At 27.4% G+C, this 17,160-nt stretch overlaps 1 protein-coding gene across 1 annotated transcript in view; it reads right to left on the reverse strand.

Moving 5' to 3' along the window:
- Window positions 1–17,160, reverse strand: part of LOC100197537 (dnaJ homolog subfamily C member 7) — a 37,043-nt gene that overhangs the window by 11,954 nt on the left and 7,929 nt on the right. The window contains exons 2-8 of the mRNA XM_065799269.1: window positions 12,786–12,877; window positions 11,968–12,206; window positions 11,572–11,646; window positions 10,263–10,381; window positions 9,107–9,176; window positions 8,950–9,033; window positions 1,227–1,483 (exon numbers count right to left, since the gene is read on the reverse strand). Of these exons, the coding sequence (XP_065655341.1) occupies window positions 1,227–1,483; window positions 8,950–9,033; window positions 9,107–9,176; window positions 10,263–10,381; window positions 11,572–11,646; window positions 11,968–12,206; window positions 12,786–12,877 (936 nt within the window). The remainder of the gene's footprint in view (window positions 1–1,226; window positions 1,484–8,949; window positions 9,034–9,106; window positions 9,177–10,262; window positions 10,382–11,571; window positions 11,647–11,967; window positions 12,207–12,785; window positions 12,878–17,160) is intronic.

Genomic DNA, 17,160 nt, shown 5'->3' on the forward strand with positions numbered 1-17,160 from the left:
TATAGAAATATCAACAACCTTTAAAGAATTATAAGCAATAAATAAGATATATAAGAGTTTTGCTTGTGTAAAAAATCACCAGTCACTGTAAATCCAAATCAAAGAGATCGATTGCCAATTCTATGCAGTCAAAAAGTTATTTGTCAATACACTATAATTAGTGTCATCAGTAAATTAAGGTAAGATTTTCAGTAGTGTTGTTATCGACTAAATTGACTAAAAACCGACTGGTCAAAAATTGATATGATCAATTTTGAAATATTGAATAGCCAATTTAATCAACTATGAATTTCCTACTAATGGACTAAAAGTCAATTTAGTCAAGTAATACTAATATCTATTAATTTAAGTTTTTTAATCCTAAATTTTTGTTTGTTTATTTAATAACAATATCTTGTATTATTATAATTATTAAATACTGAATAGTTTTTATCTAATTCATAGCATCTTAACTATATATATAATTAAACTTTCAGTTATGTCATTTTTTAAAGTTTTTTGTTTTGTTTACTCTATATTTATGATATTCATAAATTTTTATTTGTGGGGGAAAAAAATAAAACTGTGAAGCTCAAAAAGTAAGAGTCATCTACACAATGCGATTGTAAATGCAATTATTTTTGATATTTAGTAAGAATTTAAGGGGTTTTCATTGGGTCTGGTGAAAAACTGTCCTGTTGTCAAAACTGCTCTGCTTTCATACTGTTTTATTCCATTAAAATTTAAATGATATGATATCAAGAAAAAAAATATTTTTATTAAAATTTGATTCAGAAAAAAAAAATTTATTGCCATACTTCAACAACTATATCTACTCAATATTATATACTCAATATTATCTACTCAATATTATCTACTCAAGATTATCTACTCAATATTATCTGCTCAAGATTATCTACTCAATATTAGTCGATTCTGTCAACAGTCATTATATCTACTCAATATTCTGTGCACAATAGAAGCTTTCTGTTACAACAGTTAACAAATCAGAAGTAATAAAATTAGACCCATATATGGGTAATGAAATGTTAGACTAGTCTTTGTTAATGATACACTTAAATTTTTCTAAAGTTTCTAGAAGCTAACTTCTGAGATAAAATACAAGGCATTTATATACGCAGGTTGAAGGAGCATTGTTGATTGGATCCTATCTCCTACCTTGCAAATATATAAACAAACAAAAGAATTGCTGTTGTAATGCTTTATAAGATTTAAATTTTACTAACCATTTCGCTCTTCTTAAGTATGCCTTTAAATATGTTGGATCTAGTTCTATTGCAGATGTGCTATCTTTTATTGAATTTTCAATTTGTCCAAGTTTGTAGTTAACTGTAGCACGATTACAATATATTTTAGAGTTTGCACTAACATTTAGAGGATCAACTTTAAGTGCATTTGTATAAAAATCACAAGCTTCTGTGTACTTTTGATCTCTGAATGCATTATTTCCAGCACCTTTTAGTGACTCAAGACTTTTCGCTTTCTAAAATAAATAACCAAAAAAGTATAATTTTATAGCATATATTTGAAGAAAGGCTGTAATTATATATGTAAGGTTAAAAAATATTTAACTAATAATGTCCACTGAATAGTCTGTTGACTGATGCCAAAATAATCTTTTTTTTTTTAAATAGAAGTATTAAATATTCTGAGGAATTCTATTAGTAGGTTAGAATATCTTAACTTGAATTTTTTTTACTGGTATTAAAAACCTATGAATAAATTTTACTTAGTAAATATGTGTTCAACAACAAGCGCAACAAGTAGCTCTGTAAGACAAATCTTGGGCTTGTTATGGAGCAAGCAAGTGCTCTACCACTACTGCATTACTAATTTTTCAAATTAATGTTTAACATTAAATCTCAGAACCAATTTATCGGAAAAAAAAATTTTTTTTCACTAATTGAACACAGCAATGGATTGCATTAATCTATTTTTTTAAGTAATGGAGTTTGTTATTCAAATAAAATTTGTTTTTGTAGTTGCTGATGTTGCATTTTAGTCACATTCTGTTGTATAACTACAGTTTGTATATAATTTTGAAATAGTATGTTAGCTCATTAAGATATAATCAAATATCTACTAGATATTAGTAAAATAAATATATATTTAAACTGACTGTAGTAGTAGTAGTAGTAGTAGTAGTAGTAGTAGTAGTAGTAGTAGTAGTAGTAGTAGTAGTAGTAGTAGTAGTAGTAGTAATAGTAGTAGTGTAGTAGTAGTAGTAGCAGTAGTAGTAGTAGTAGTAGTAGTAGTAGTAGTAGTAGTAGTAGTAGTAGTAGTAGTAGTAGTAGTAGTAGTAGTAGTAGTAGTAGTAGTAAAGTAAGCTACAGCACATTTAAACAGGAGATTAAATAGTGCAGAGTGTGTCAACAGTAGATCACAACTTGTGGCAGTTTTGTCAACTATTTGTCATAAATTTCATATGATATCTTGATTTAACATTGTTTGCATTTGCTATGTGTTCGCAGAGATTGTTGCAAATGTCATGTCAAGGCTGACAGCTTCTAAATATTTCTTGTCTTAGTTGTGAGCGAGTTTGATTAAAACAAGCTGGAATATTTGATTGTGGTTTAAGTCATTGTATGTTATTAATCCTGTAAATATTTTGTATTGCTGAGTCATATCACCACGTTCATGTTGAGGTCTTAAGGACTGATGTTATAAATTTTGCATTTAAGTTCATAAAATTATTTTTTCATGTGGTATGCGCGTCAGTGTTTGGTGAACTGATTTAAAAAGATTTGTCTTTTTGGAAGTAAGGATTCCATGCTTGAACTACAAATTCAAGGTGTGGTTATATGTAGCATATATATAATTTCTTCCATAGATGAACATCACATATCATTTAAGCAATCATTTTGTTGGCTTATGAGGCAGCTTTACTTACTTGTGCTGATGATTTAAGTTGGTGCATTTAAAAAATGGTCTGAATAAACAAATGTAAGCTTAAACTGAAATAAAAAATAAACTATATAATAAACTGGAAACAAAAATAAACTAGAAAAATTTTTAGGAAAAAAAATTAAAAACACCTTTAAATTAATTAAGTTTGAACTATTGAGCTTCTAAATTAAAAATATTAATTTTATGTTTTTATTTTCTCTGGTTTATCTATTATTTATTTTATCATTTGTTACTTATATACCGTTGGTTTCTCTTTTCAGTTCAGGATTTTTTTTTTTTATATTTGCTCTAGTAATTAGTTTAGTTTTTTGAGTGCATTTTTTTAAAACATGCAAATTAACAATATATGCAAAAAACCGTAGTCAAGTTGTCAAAAAAAAAAGTGTATACATAGTCATATAAGGTGTGCAACCACAAGCATCAACTGAGAAGGCTTGTAAGTATATATTTATTTATTAACAAGTAACATACTCAACTGTAGTAGCTCCATAGCTGCATTGGGGAGGTGAATAAGTATATATCATAACTAGGGGTGAGCTAAACTGGATATCCGGTCCGCTTTGTTAAAACTGAATTGGATACCCAATATTTTCGATAGTTTAGAATAACAGATTTTGCGGATATCTGTTTAAATTAGATCATAAATCCAAATCCAAAACTAAGAGATACAAACCAGAGATTCGTCTGCATATTAATGTGCTTTTGGAATCCACAACGACATGTTATAAACAGTTAGCAATTTAACTTACAGAACTGCAACAATAACATATAAGTACCTCAACACCTGGATGTATAAAAAACGTTTGTCTTTATTTTAGCATTTAAAAGAGTTCATGATGCCTTTCATTTTTCTCTCAGCAAAATATTATTTTTTCAAAAAATTGTTGCACTTCTTAAAAATATATTTATTGAAAGAAGATTTATTGATTTATCCAAAAGTAAATAAAATAATTAAGCAAACATACACATAAATATACATAAAAGTAAAAAGTTTGTTTATCTTAACAAAGATAAAACACTTTGAGCATTTTTTAAAACAAATTTAAAACTTTTTAACTTTTATTTAGTATTTACATTTTATTTACTTAATTTTAAATTATTCAAAAAAATATGTAAGGGTCAAATCATTATATTTCAACCAATTTAAAGAAAACTTTGTGGGGCACCATCTCTGATTTTCCTGATTTTTACATATTGTTATGTGCATTATGTAGATAGCTTAAATTTGAAATTTCAGACTTCCAAGTACAACGGTTCATAAATTATAGCCTTAGAAACATGACACAGTGGCCCCCCTCGATTTACAAATGGTCAAAACAGACTACTTTAAAGCTGTATAACTTTTTTCTCACTTTCAACAAGTCTCTCATTTTTTCTAGAACTATTTTCTGGATAGTTCTCTCTTTAAAAAAGTGGTTTTTATTAACTTGTGTTAGATTAGAAAAAAATTATGACCTCCTCAACTTTGGAAAAAATCCTAACATTGCTAAAATATGCCAAAATGAAACTAACTGTAGCATTATTCTATTCATCCACAAGTCTTTTGCAGATAAGTTTTCTAATTATCTACTACTGTCTGCAATAAATGGGCAAAATATAGGCAGCTTGTTGCAGTTTAGAACTTAAATATATCTAAAAGCAAAAGTCCACTCGCCTAAAAAGTCCAATTTTCAGCCATTTTGAGGTGCTTGTAAATTTTTCTAACACTTTGTTTTGATCTAAGATTAACAGCATATAAGATCTTTAAAGCCATCTATCTGAAAATGCAAATATTATAAACTTGTCGAATCCACACCAAAAATGCCAGCATTTTTTAATAACCCTATTTTTCAATCATTAACGGTTGAATGTGTTACTAGAAACCAGTGCCCCTCTAATCTGACAACTGGCCTATGTGAAGAGTGCAACTAATTATAAGTCATTTCTTAATAAAAAAAGATAAGGTTGGTCGTCCTCTTCTTGACCTGGTCTTTATAATAGATAGGGGCACAAATAAAGGGGGCAGTAAGTTTTTAGAGACCTTCATTAATGTTCAAATAAAGGTCTCTAAATTAATTTAGATATTTAGATACCTAATATCTAAATATCTAAAAAAATTTCAAAATGAAACCATTATTTCTTTAAATTCTATTTTATTATAGGTAATCAGTGGTCTATATGTGGTCTGGACCCCCCCTCACTAAGGTGAGAGGGAGGGGGTTTGGGATGGTACTAATCAAAGGCGAAGGGGGCAACCAACTTTTAGTAATATAATTAACTTTTGTTAATTCCCTTTTAAGACCATTACATTGTATATTTGCTGGAAAATCTGGCACACATTTTTGATAGTCACTATTAAAATTTGAATCTTATGGTAAAAGCATGACAAAATGCAATAAATATCTAATAGCCTTAACTGTATATTCATTAGAAAATGAACCATGCTAGAAAATGAATGCTTGTATCTTTGTAAGTTGGTTGCCTCATTTCCCCCTTTATTTGAACATTAATGAAGGTCTCTAAAAACTTACTGCCCCCTTTATTTGTGCCCCTATCTATTATAAAGACCAGGTCAAGAAGAGGACGACCAACCTTATCTTTTTTTATTAAGAAATGACTTATAATTAGTTGCACTCTTCACATAGGCCAGTTGTCAGATTAGAGGGGCACTGGTTTCTAGTAACACATTCAACCGTTAATGATTGAAAAATAGGGTTATTAAAAAATGCTGGCATTTTTGGTGTGGATTCGACAAGTTTATAATATTTGCATTTTCAGATAGATGGCTTTAAAGATCTTATATGCTGTTAATCTTAGATCAAAACAAAGTGTTAGAAAAATTTACAAGCACCTCAAAATGGCTGAAAATTGGACTTTTTAGGCGAGTGGACTTTTGCTTTTAGATATATTTAAGTTCTAAACTGCAACAAGCTGCCTATATTTTGCCCATTTATTGCAGACAGTAGTAGATAATTAGAAAACTTATCTGCAAAAGACTTGTGGATGAATAGAATAATGCTACAGTTAGTTTCATTTTGGCATATTTTAGCAATGTTAGGATTTTTTCCAAAGTTGAGGAGGTCATAATTTTTTTCTAATCTAACACAAGTTAATAAAAACCACTTTTTTAAAGAGAGAACTATCCAGAAAATAGTTCTAGAAAAAATGAGAGACTTGTTGAAAGTGAGAAAAAAGTTATACAGCTTTAAAGTAGTCTGTTTTGACCATTTGTAAATCGAGGGGGGCCACTGTGTCATGTTTCTAAGGCTATAATTTATGAACCGTTGTACTTGGAAGTCTGAAATTTCAAATTTAAGCTATCTACATAATGCACATAACAATATGTAAAAATCAGGAGAATCAGAGATGGTGACCCACAGGCGATTGGTTGAAATATAATGATTTGACCCATAAACAATATTCTAAAGTTGTAAAAAACATACTTTTAAAAACATTTCTTTAAAAAGATCTATTTACATCTTATCTTCATAAGTTTATTTGGCATCAACGTTTTAAAAGTTTCAAATTATTTTCGACATTTCTTGCCATATCTTGTTTAAACTGAAACTTAAACAGCTTTTTTATAACCATATGTTTTAAAAACACATTAGCACAAACAATAACTTTAATAACCTATATTCTATAATTATAATGAAGATAAATATATAAATAAAATAAATACCTAGATATTGTATTTATTTATATCTAAATACTGCATTTATTTTTAAAGGAAATTATATAAATATCTAATTATATAAAATTATGATACTATTAATGATAAAATAAATAACAAAATAAAAACCTATAATAAAAATATAATTAAAAAAATCAAGCAAAAAAAAAATAATAACTACTTCAATTAAGTTTTGGACTTTTCAATTTGAATACCGGACCAAAAATTTGGATATCTGGCTACTTGTATATTTTTGCTCACCCCTAATCATGACTTGTTTAATTTACTTTAAAACAAGTGTAATATTAGCATACTTTTTCTTGATGTGTTCTTGCCAAGTCTTTGATCAAAATATCCAAAATTTTTGGTTTTTTTCAATAACTGTTTCTTATTTTAGACAAATTCATAAAGCACATGAGTAAAATACATTATTTTTTGTTTTGTTAACGGAGAAATTTTATATTTTATTTTAGTTTTTAAACTAAACTAAAATATAAAATTCTTCCATTATTCTGGTATAACTACAATTTTTTTTTACCTGTTTTTAATGACATGATAATTTAATTGTTTTTAAACTGTTAATTATCATGCTTGTTACTATTTGAGGTAATAAATTTTAACAAAACTATATAGTATTTATCACATTAATAATACAGTTTTTTTGTTTTGTTTTGCTCATAATAATTAATAATTTGTTCATAATAATTTGTTGTAAGCCTTTGTTTTAGACTTTACCTATCTTTAAGACTCTTAGAATTTATGTAACCTTTTTATAATGGGTGCCATGCTTCACAGAAGGGTGCTATGTGACACTTCACAAAATAAAACTTGCTTATTTTAAAAAGGCTTTTACTAAGATATCAGGTAACTTTTGATATCCCAATTAATGACTTTTTATATGGGTTAACTGCTGCTAGTTGGTCTATTTAAATAATTCTTTATCAAGTATAATTCTATACCAAAGTAGCTTAACCAAATGTCTCAGATTTTCAGATTCAAGTATGAGGCATGTAATATTTGAGTTTTAAAAGCCTGGAAAAAAGATCCAGTTTTTACATTTAAATAATAATCTTTCTTTAGCTACAAGAAAATAATGATTAGATATTATTAGTGATGTACCAATTTCACAATTGCTGCTGATACCAATGGGAAAAAAAGGCTGATGTTAAAGTTAATAATGATAGATTAAGCAATTATTAAAATGTATAAAAATATAAATCATCTAAACTTAAAAAACTTAAGACATACCAACATTAATGAGTAGGGCTGTTAATACTTTGGGCATTGCTGAAACTGGATTAGGTAAACAATTACTTGAATCAAAACAGATCAAAATGTTTACTTAAAAAATCATCATTAATGTTTGGAATTTTGTTTATATAACTTGCTTTAATGGGTTTTTTTGTTTTGTTTTGTTTTTCTTTGTCGTTTTGTCTTATTTGCTAAATATTATGATACAGATGCAGATTATGCAAAAATCGGCTATAAATTCTATGCTTTTAAATTTTAAATTTTATGCCAAATAATTGGAAAATTATCAATTAATTGGTCATCATCACTAGATATTATCAACGAATTGGCACATCACTAGAAATTATAACATAGAGATAAACAAGTCTAAGACTTTAAATCATTTTTTAACTTTACTTGTTACAATTTACATGAAAACAAAATGAATGCTCGACAATTAGGTAAAAATTTTATATATTGCAAAAGACTGCAATAATATTAACATTTTGTACTGCTTGCTATTAAGGATAAAATTTTGTAAAAAAAAAAAAAAAATGCAGGTTTTTAAATGATTTTAAAAAAACTCAAAGCCAGAAGATTGTTTGAATTGACAAAATGATTTGTGTTAATGGCGATTATGAAGAAGAGAATGATGACGATGATGATGATGACGATGATGATCATGATGATCATGATCATGATCATGATCATGATGATGATGATGATGATGATGATGATGATGATGATGATGATGATGATGATGATGATGATGATGATGATGATGATGATACTGATAACAGAAAGATAAAATGATGATGATGATACTGATAACAGAAAGATAAAAGAAAATAAATAATAAAGTTTGTCAAACTTGTACAAAAATCTGATCAGAGAAGTAACGCAAAGTAGAACACAGATTATGCAACAAACAAAAAAAAAAAAAACTTAATTTGGACCATGTTTTATTTATGTTTGTTTTGACTCACTTGGTGATAAAGTTTCATAAACCCTACAGCAAAAAAAAAAGTTGCATTTTGTTAAGGTGTAGTGGTTAGTAGTTATAGCAGCAAATAAAAAAAATAATAAAGTGAGATACATACAAAATGTTATTGATGCCATAATTTTAAAAAAATAAGAAAAGTTTAACAAATGACACATACTTTATAAGCTTCTTTTGCCTTTTTAAAATCAGGATCTACTTTCAAAAGTTGTTGAAACAGTTTACAAGCACGTTCCGTTTGATCCTGATTATAAAGTAAATAAATTTAAACACATACACACAAAAAAATCAAAACAAAAAATAATTTTTGAATTTACCTGGTAATATAAGCAGAGTCCACGTACAAATAAAGCATCAGCATTATTGGAGTCTTTTCTCAAAACTTCACTAATAAGAAAGTCATTTAATATTTTATTTTACATATCTATAATGACATTTTGCAAATAATAAAAGCTGAAATGCTTATATACTATAAATATTTCAGCTTTCTAAACAAAACCTGATGTTTTAGCTGCCAACAAATGGGCACAAGCATTTCAACTTCCAGCAAAGTACATAAAAAATTTAAGCTTTTAATGCAAACTTCATCACCACAGTAGCTTTTACTTGCTGAGTAAAAGCTACTGTGTCCTAAAAATTTTAAATAAAGCTGAGAAACTTTTACCGGGACTAAACTATTACAGTGAAAAATCAAAAATTACGAGGACTAAACTATTACGGGGAAAAATCATAACATTTAGGGTGTCTGAACTATCAATTTTGCAAAATGTCTACAAAGAGCTATGTGACTTTATGTGTTAAAAAGAAGTTCCAAAACTCTAAATCCCTTGTATTTTTTCTCAATATAGTCTAAAAACCTCACAACACAATTTAAAACCAAAGTCCTTTATATAACAACTTATATAAATGCAAAAACTGTTGACCACATCTAAGTTTTTTATTATGCAAGTTTTAAATTTTACTGTTAAGACTAAAACAGTACTATGTTATCAACATAATAAAACAACACTATGTTATCAACATAAAAAACAACACTATGTTTTCAACATAACAAAAACTTTGTCAATCAATTTAAAACTAGCTCTATACTTCAGATTTTTAACATCATTAAAAGTGCTAATACTTTAATTAGTTGCAAATATTTAAAAAAAAAATTAATTTAATTTTGTAACTATTGTAATTATTATTTTTATATATTTATTATTCTAATTAATTACTGCTTGAATTTAAAATGGTGCTAAACTTTTTATCATGATATTTTATAAAGCTAAAAGAACCTTGTCTGATTATAGTTGATTAGATTTTAAATTAATAACAAACTCCTAAAGATTTCAAAAATTTTGACACTGTTACTAGAAAAAAAATTTTAAATCTGAAAATTTGTTCCTCAGCCTATAATGGTTCATAATGAAAGTAGTCTAAATTCATTGTTAGTTCAAATACAAAGGACATAAAAAATATAGAAACAATTACTTTGCTATTACTTGAGCATCATTAAATTTTCCCAGAAGAGCCAAACATTCTGCTTGAAGGCATTTGTAGCCTACACAATATGGAGCAAATTCAAGCAACCTACGCATGCAAAACTCTATCTAAATGTATTATATTAAATCTAAATTATATCAAAATTATATAGATATCTAATTTATTTATATATAAATACATACACAGGGCTCAAAATAGCAGCTGGACAAAAAACAAAGTCTATTAGTCATTTTATCTAATCCATATTTTGTGTCCATTTATTTTACAACCATTTTAGTTGTTCTTAATTAACTAGTAATATCAGGATAGCATCTCATTGATAAAATAAAAAGAAGAAAAAATAAAACAGATTTTCATAAAGAAATAAAAATAAAAAACTCTTAAAACTTCATTTTATAAACTTTTTATTTTTTATACAAAACAAAAAATTAAGTTGAACACACAGATAGGTTAATAAAATACATTTTCTTGACCTAATTCATTTTTTAAAAGATGCTAAAGCTTCAAATTTTTTAAAATTTAGCAGCTCGATTTTTATCATTTATATTAATAAGTTACAGTTAATTATTAATTTAAAATTATACCTTTTGGATTTATTTTATTTTTTATCTAATGGTTTTAGTAAAATTTGAACAAATAATTTAGCTTTTACAACCCTTTATATATTTATTTTATAAAATTTTTAGCTTAATAGTTATTTTAATGCTTATAGAAACCAGTATATATTTTTTTCAATTTGATTTATGTTATATAAGGTTTGTTTTTAGGATAAAGTTTTTCGCTATTAAAAGTTTTATTAAGTTAATCATTGAAAAGATGTATCATACATACAAACATACAAACATACATAATACATACATACATACAAACATACATACATACAAACATACATACATATATACATACATACATAAATACACACATGCATACATACATACATGCATACATACATACATACATACATACATACATACATACATACATACATACATACATACATACATACATACATACATACATACATACATACATACATACATACATACATACATACATGTATAGATACCAACGTCATTTCACTGAATTAGATGTTGGTATCTATAATTTAGCGAAATAATATACTTTCACACAACAATTTAAAAAATGTCAGCACCCTAAATATGTTCTATATAATAAATAACATTATATAATAAAGCACTTTGCATTTTTAAGCATTAAAGCACTTTGTATCTTTGTTAAAGTATCACATTGTAAGTGATTATATAATGAACCTTTATTTATCTATTAAAATTTCCACCTTGCGATAGTCTCCACAGTCACAAGCTTTTGCACTTTGCGATTCATAATCAGCCATTGTTTTCACAGCACGCAGCTAAAAAAAATATAACTTTATAATAGTATAAACAAGCAGTATAAAAATAATGTATTTATTGGACCTTCACAGATGACAAACTTTAAAAAAAAATAATGTTTTTTAAGTTAGCTTAAAGTATTTATAGTGTTAATATTTTATGCTATTTTACATCAGATATTCATGAGTTTAAAAAATATTGTAAACTCAATAAGAATTTCAATAATTAAAACAAAATTAAATGTTTATTTGAAATGAGTTTTTGCAAATTAGAAAAGTTTAACAAAGGCACCATTATTATAAAAAAGAAAAAAATATTAAACCTGAACAATTCAAACTTACTTCATCTAATAAAAGTTTATTTTTTGGTTCGATATTTCTAGCTGCTTCAATCATCCTTAAAGCATGCTCAACCTGCCCAGTTGCAATATAACACTTAGCAGATCTATGATATGCTTTTACAAACTTGTTGTCCAAAGCAATAGCTTTGCTTGAATCCTCAAGTGCAAGCTTAAACTCTTGATACATCATGTATGCAGCAGCTCGATTGCAATAATATGCAGCATTGGAAGGATCAAGATCTAAAAAACATTTATACTGAAAAATAAGGCTAATATATAAACTTTAGTTTATAAATAAGTTGGTAGCACATAACATGTGATTAAATTCTGATTGAGAGAATTTAAAATCTAATTAAGTACTGCATCCCAGGCAAAACTTGATCGGACCTTAAATTTTTTCATGCACTTTTTTTTTCTTCTCAATGCAATTTTTTTTTAATTCCCCAGAAAAAACTTTTTTATTGAGTCATCTATTTCAGAGAAAAAAAGTGGTGTAAAGAAAAGATGTGTAAAAAGTAACATAAACACTTATATTTAAAATTACATTTATATATTTATAAACCTCAAATTGAAATAGCCAAATAGCTCTTTCAGTTTATGAGAACTTTTGTTATCAACAGCATCCATAAGTTAAAATCAAATATTTTTAAAAGAACAAGAATATACATTAAATTAAAAATTAAACAAAAATGGCTGATGTTAGTTCTTTGGTGCTATGTTTTTACAAGCTTTTAATTAACTCAATAAATAAATAATCATTGTTGAGTTCACATAGAAAAAAAAAAGGTTTCATAATTAAGAAATTTATAACTAACATACTTATTGCTTCAGTATAGAGTTGAACAGCTTTTGTGTAATTTTTTTGAGAATAGGCTTCATTTCCTTGCTCTTTCTTAGTCAGAGATAAAACTCTAAAAAAATTAACTAATAGTTAGTATTATATACCAATAGTTTATCAATTTATAGGTGAGAATTATGGAAAAGTAATAGAACATAATTGTAGTCAGGTATTATACAACAGTATTAGTACATATGTTCTATTGCTATGAAGTTGAAAAAAGGGGAAATAAAATATATTTTCACTTTAAATGTTAGTAAAAATAATATAATTAAATATGATTACTTTGAAAAAAATTGTGTGTGCTTTTTACCCAACTGTAGCTCTGACTAGTTTTAATGTTTGTTTTGTATATAATTGTATATTTTTAATTGCATCAGAAGGAACCTTGCCAGTGTTTTGTACATAGCTATTATATTGTATTTGTATATATTGTATTGTATTATATTGCTTATTTTGCCCTTGAGTGTTTAAAATTGTAGTTAAACTCAGTGGAATATAAATACAATTCTAAACACCCAAGGGCAAAAACTTATAGATTTTATAACTTGTGAACAGCAAAAAAACATATACTACTTCAAGAGCTTTGTTTTAAGTTGAGGAAACTTGTTACTTTGATGTGTATAGAAAACTTTTTACTACATTTTAAAATTTCTGTACTAAATAATCATAAATTCTATTTATATAGCCAAAGCAGCCATCAAGTATTGAGCCTATTGAATTTGAAGCTAGCAATCTAACCACTGTGCCACGGCACTAAATATTTTCAGAAAAATGGATTCAATACAGTTTCTTGTTAATATATCTTTGCTTATTAACGGGAAAATACTATTCAAGAGTGTTACTCAAAATGATGCTGAATGTCCTCGATGTCTAAATGAGGCACTTAATCCTGGAAACATTTAAAAAATCCTAAAAATTATTTTGGGTATTTGCAGTTAAGTTTACTAGAAATAATTTACACAATGAATTTTCCAAAAAACAATGTTAGCAGTATAATACACAAGTATTAAGGAATGAAAGATTGTTTTCTATGGATTGGAAAAAACATGGATTCATCCAGAATTCAGTCAACAGTCAGTTGAGCAGCAAGCAACTGATGAAAGCTGTCCGAAGCAACCAAAAACTTGACTTGTAAGGTTATATTTTTGGATAAAAATACGTTATATGCCAAAATAAAAAAAAGGCAAATAAAAACTTTAACTCATTTTAATGTCATTTATTTAACATTAACAACTCAATTTTTAATTCTTATATTTTTTTATCTTATTCTTTCATTGTAATAATTCAAATATAACGGTTTTTTATTTTTTTCTGTGTAAAAGTGTAAAGTGAAGGCAAAAAGGTCATTTGATTAAAAATCAAATAACTTTTTACTCAATTAGACTTTGCAGTTGTTTTTTTTGGGAGAAATTTTATTAAATAAGTTGGGTAAAAAAAGATTTTCACAAAGAGGCTTTACAAAAAGCATCTTACTTAAATTTAAATTCAATGGATTTTATGCACCTTTCTTTTTTTTTTATCAAATCCTGTTGTAAACTCAAAATTATTTAATGCTGATTTTTATTTTGAGAACATTTAAAAAATCTTTGGTTCTTTCAATGCACACATTAGTAACAATTATTCTTTTAACATGAATCAGTTGGGACAAGAATGAATCCCAATTATAGACATAAATTTGAACCAGCTGGCTAAATTTTTTACTTTAGTTATTTATTTTTTGCTTTGAAACTAGAAAGAAAATAGAGACTTCAAAAGTTAACATTTAACAGACATTTCCAATGAAAAAATCGACGAGTAAAATTGCAATTATTTCTTGAAAAAGAAATAATTGTGGTTTTGCTAAATTAAATGTTATTAAACAAATAGACAAAAAAAAATTTTTTAACTATAAATCTGTTATTTCAAAGTACTCTAAATGTTCTTAATAACAATAGCTTCATCATTTTCTTAGACGTGGTTAGAATTCCAAGTAGAAAAATATATTTTGTAATTAACTCAGGATAGTAACAAATGTTGCAACCATTTCTTTCTCAACAGTCATTTTTAAATTTTCTATAACTTTTTTATCAAATTACTGTTAAAGATTGCACATTCAAATGAATAAGTGGATCAAACATTTTTCAAAATTTCCTATATGATGGCTTGTTATGATGGTGGTTTGAAAAAATCCTCTATAACAGCAGCATTAAATATTTGTATATTTTTTGTTTGTTTATTCAGAAATCAAAAATATTAATAATAATTTTAGTCCATAAAGAACAAAATGTTTATAATATATTGATGAAGAGGCGCAGCACCACACAACCATGCTGACAAATATTAGTTACTGTTAGTGCGTAGAGTCAGCTTTTAAATAGGTTGGTTGAAAAAGAGTTAACAACGCTTGATGGTAAAGTATTCCATGCATTGACTGCGCGGTTTGTAAAAAACTTTTCTCTTTTGACACAGTTCTTGACTAATGGCTTGGTAAGTCTTAAGCTATTGCCACAAAGTTTATACTGGGAAAGCGTTTGCGTGTAGACTTAAGGCACAACAAATTCAATTTTCTCAACACAAAGTTTATACTGGGAAAGCGTTTGCGTGTAGACTTAAGGCACAACAAATTCAATTTTCTCAACACAATGCAATCTTAAATTGCTGAATTAAATCATTTCTAACTCATCTATCTTCTAATTTTGTTAGGCCTAGATTTGTAAGCCTTTCTTTATATGATTGATGTTTTATGTCTGTGATCAGCTTTGCCGCACGCTTTTGAATGCTTTCGAGAGCCTTGATGTCTCCCTTCAGATGTGGTGACCATGATTGGATGGCAAATTCGAGTTGTGGTTTAACATACAATTTGTAAAGGACTTTTCAAAGTATGAGACCTCTGCTTCTGAAGGATTTCTTAAGCTGATCAAGTCTTTCTTAACTTTCAAGTCTTTTGAAACAAGAACATCTAGATCTCATTGGACTTCAGTCATACATAGGTATGACCTCTATCTAGTATCTTGTCTTATTCCCACTGATCAGCCATTGTGTAGACAAAGACTGATTTGTCGGAGCGACCTACGTGTATGCATTTGCATTTTTCCAAGTTGAAGAGTATTAGCCACTTTTTGGACCATTCTACTGCTTTATCAATATCTAGCTGAAGACATGCTTTGTCCTCCTGTTTTGATTACACCTAGTATTTTGCTGTTGTCGGCATATATCTTGATGAGCTATGTTGTCCGGTAGGTCATTTATGTAGAGGATGAAGAGCAATGGTTCTAGCACAGATCCCTGAGGTATTCCATTAGTTACCTCTTTCCACTCAGATTCAGCTTTGCTAACAATAACCTGTTGCTTTTGGTTAGCCAGCAAGTTTGATATCCACCTTAACAGTGAGCGGCATAAACCATAAGGTTTTTGTTTATGCAGAAGTCTTTTGTGCAGCACTTAGTCGAAGGCTTTGGCAAAGTCAGTGTATATCACTTCTATGGCATAGCCATGATGTACTGCATCCATCAGAATGTTGCGAGATTCTAGTAGATTAGACAAACAGCCCCGCTTAGGTAAAAAACCGATGTTAGTGATATCAGTCTGTAGTTTGAGCGCTTCCTTCTGCAACCGGTCTTGAAAATTGGAGTAATAATTGACAGTTTCCATAGATTGAGTACTTTGCTTTTGGAGAGACTTGCGATAGATCATTGCTAATAGTACGGAGATCACAGCAGCGCAATTGCAATCTTGATTTACTTTATTTTATCTTCTATAATATTTTTGAGAAACATAGAAATCATTATATTTTTATACATTTCAAATTAATTTTAACTTTAACAAATTACGAATTAACGAATAACAAATTAATTTTAACTTTAATTTTAACGAATCAAAGTAAATTTTAACTAACAACTTGAACCTATTACTTTTATTATGAAATGTTAATCATTCAAGTTTTTGTAAAAATTACTTACGAAAAATATACCAGTTATATATATACTAAATATCACTTATATATAGCATTTATTTGTTGATATTAATTATTTTTACATATTTCAAAACTACTGATCCAAATTTCCTGCTTTCCATACTCTTCATTAAATGTGGCAAACTGGCATACATTTTAATTCCTTTGTAAAATATAGAATTCCAGCCAGTAATATTATTGTGTTGAGGAATATGATAGTCCCTAGACATTCTGGTGTAATGACTATGCATATTCCCATTTTTAACCCACATATTTTGTAGTACAACCATACTTTCTAAATTGATACTGGTATGCATTACATAACAGTATCAACTAATACATTCCTAAACACTATATAAATACTAGCTGGAACTCTAAATAATTCTCATGCAATATGTAAGAATGTAAGAACTATTACCTTA

The sequence above is a fragment of the Hydra vulgaris genome, chromosome 06 (genome assembly GCF_038396675.1).
Source record: "Hydra vulgaris chromosome 06, alternate assembly HydraT2T_AEP".
NCBI classification, from domain to species: domain Eukaryota; kingdom Metazoa; phylum Cnidaria; class Hydrozoa; order Anthoathecata; family Hydridae; genus Hydra; species Hydra vulgaris.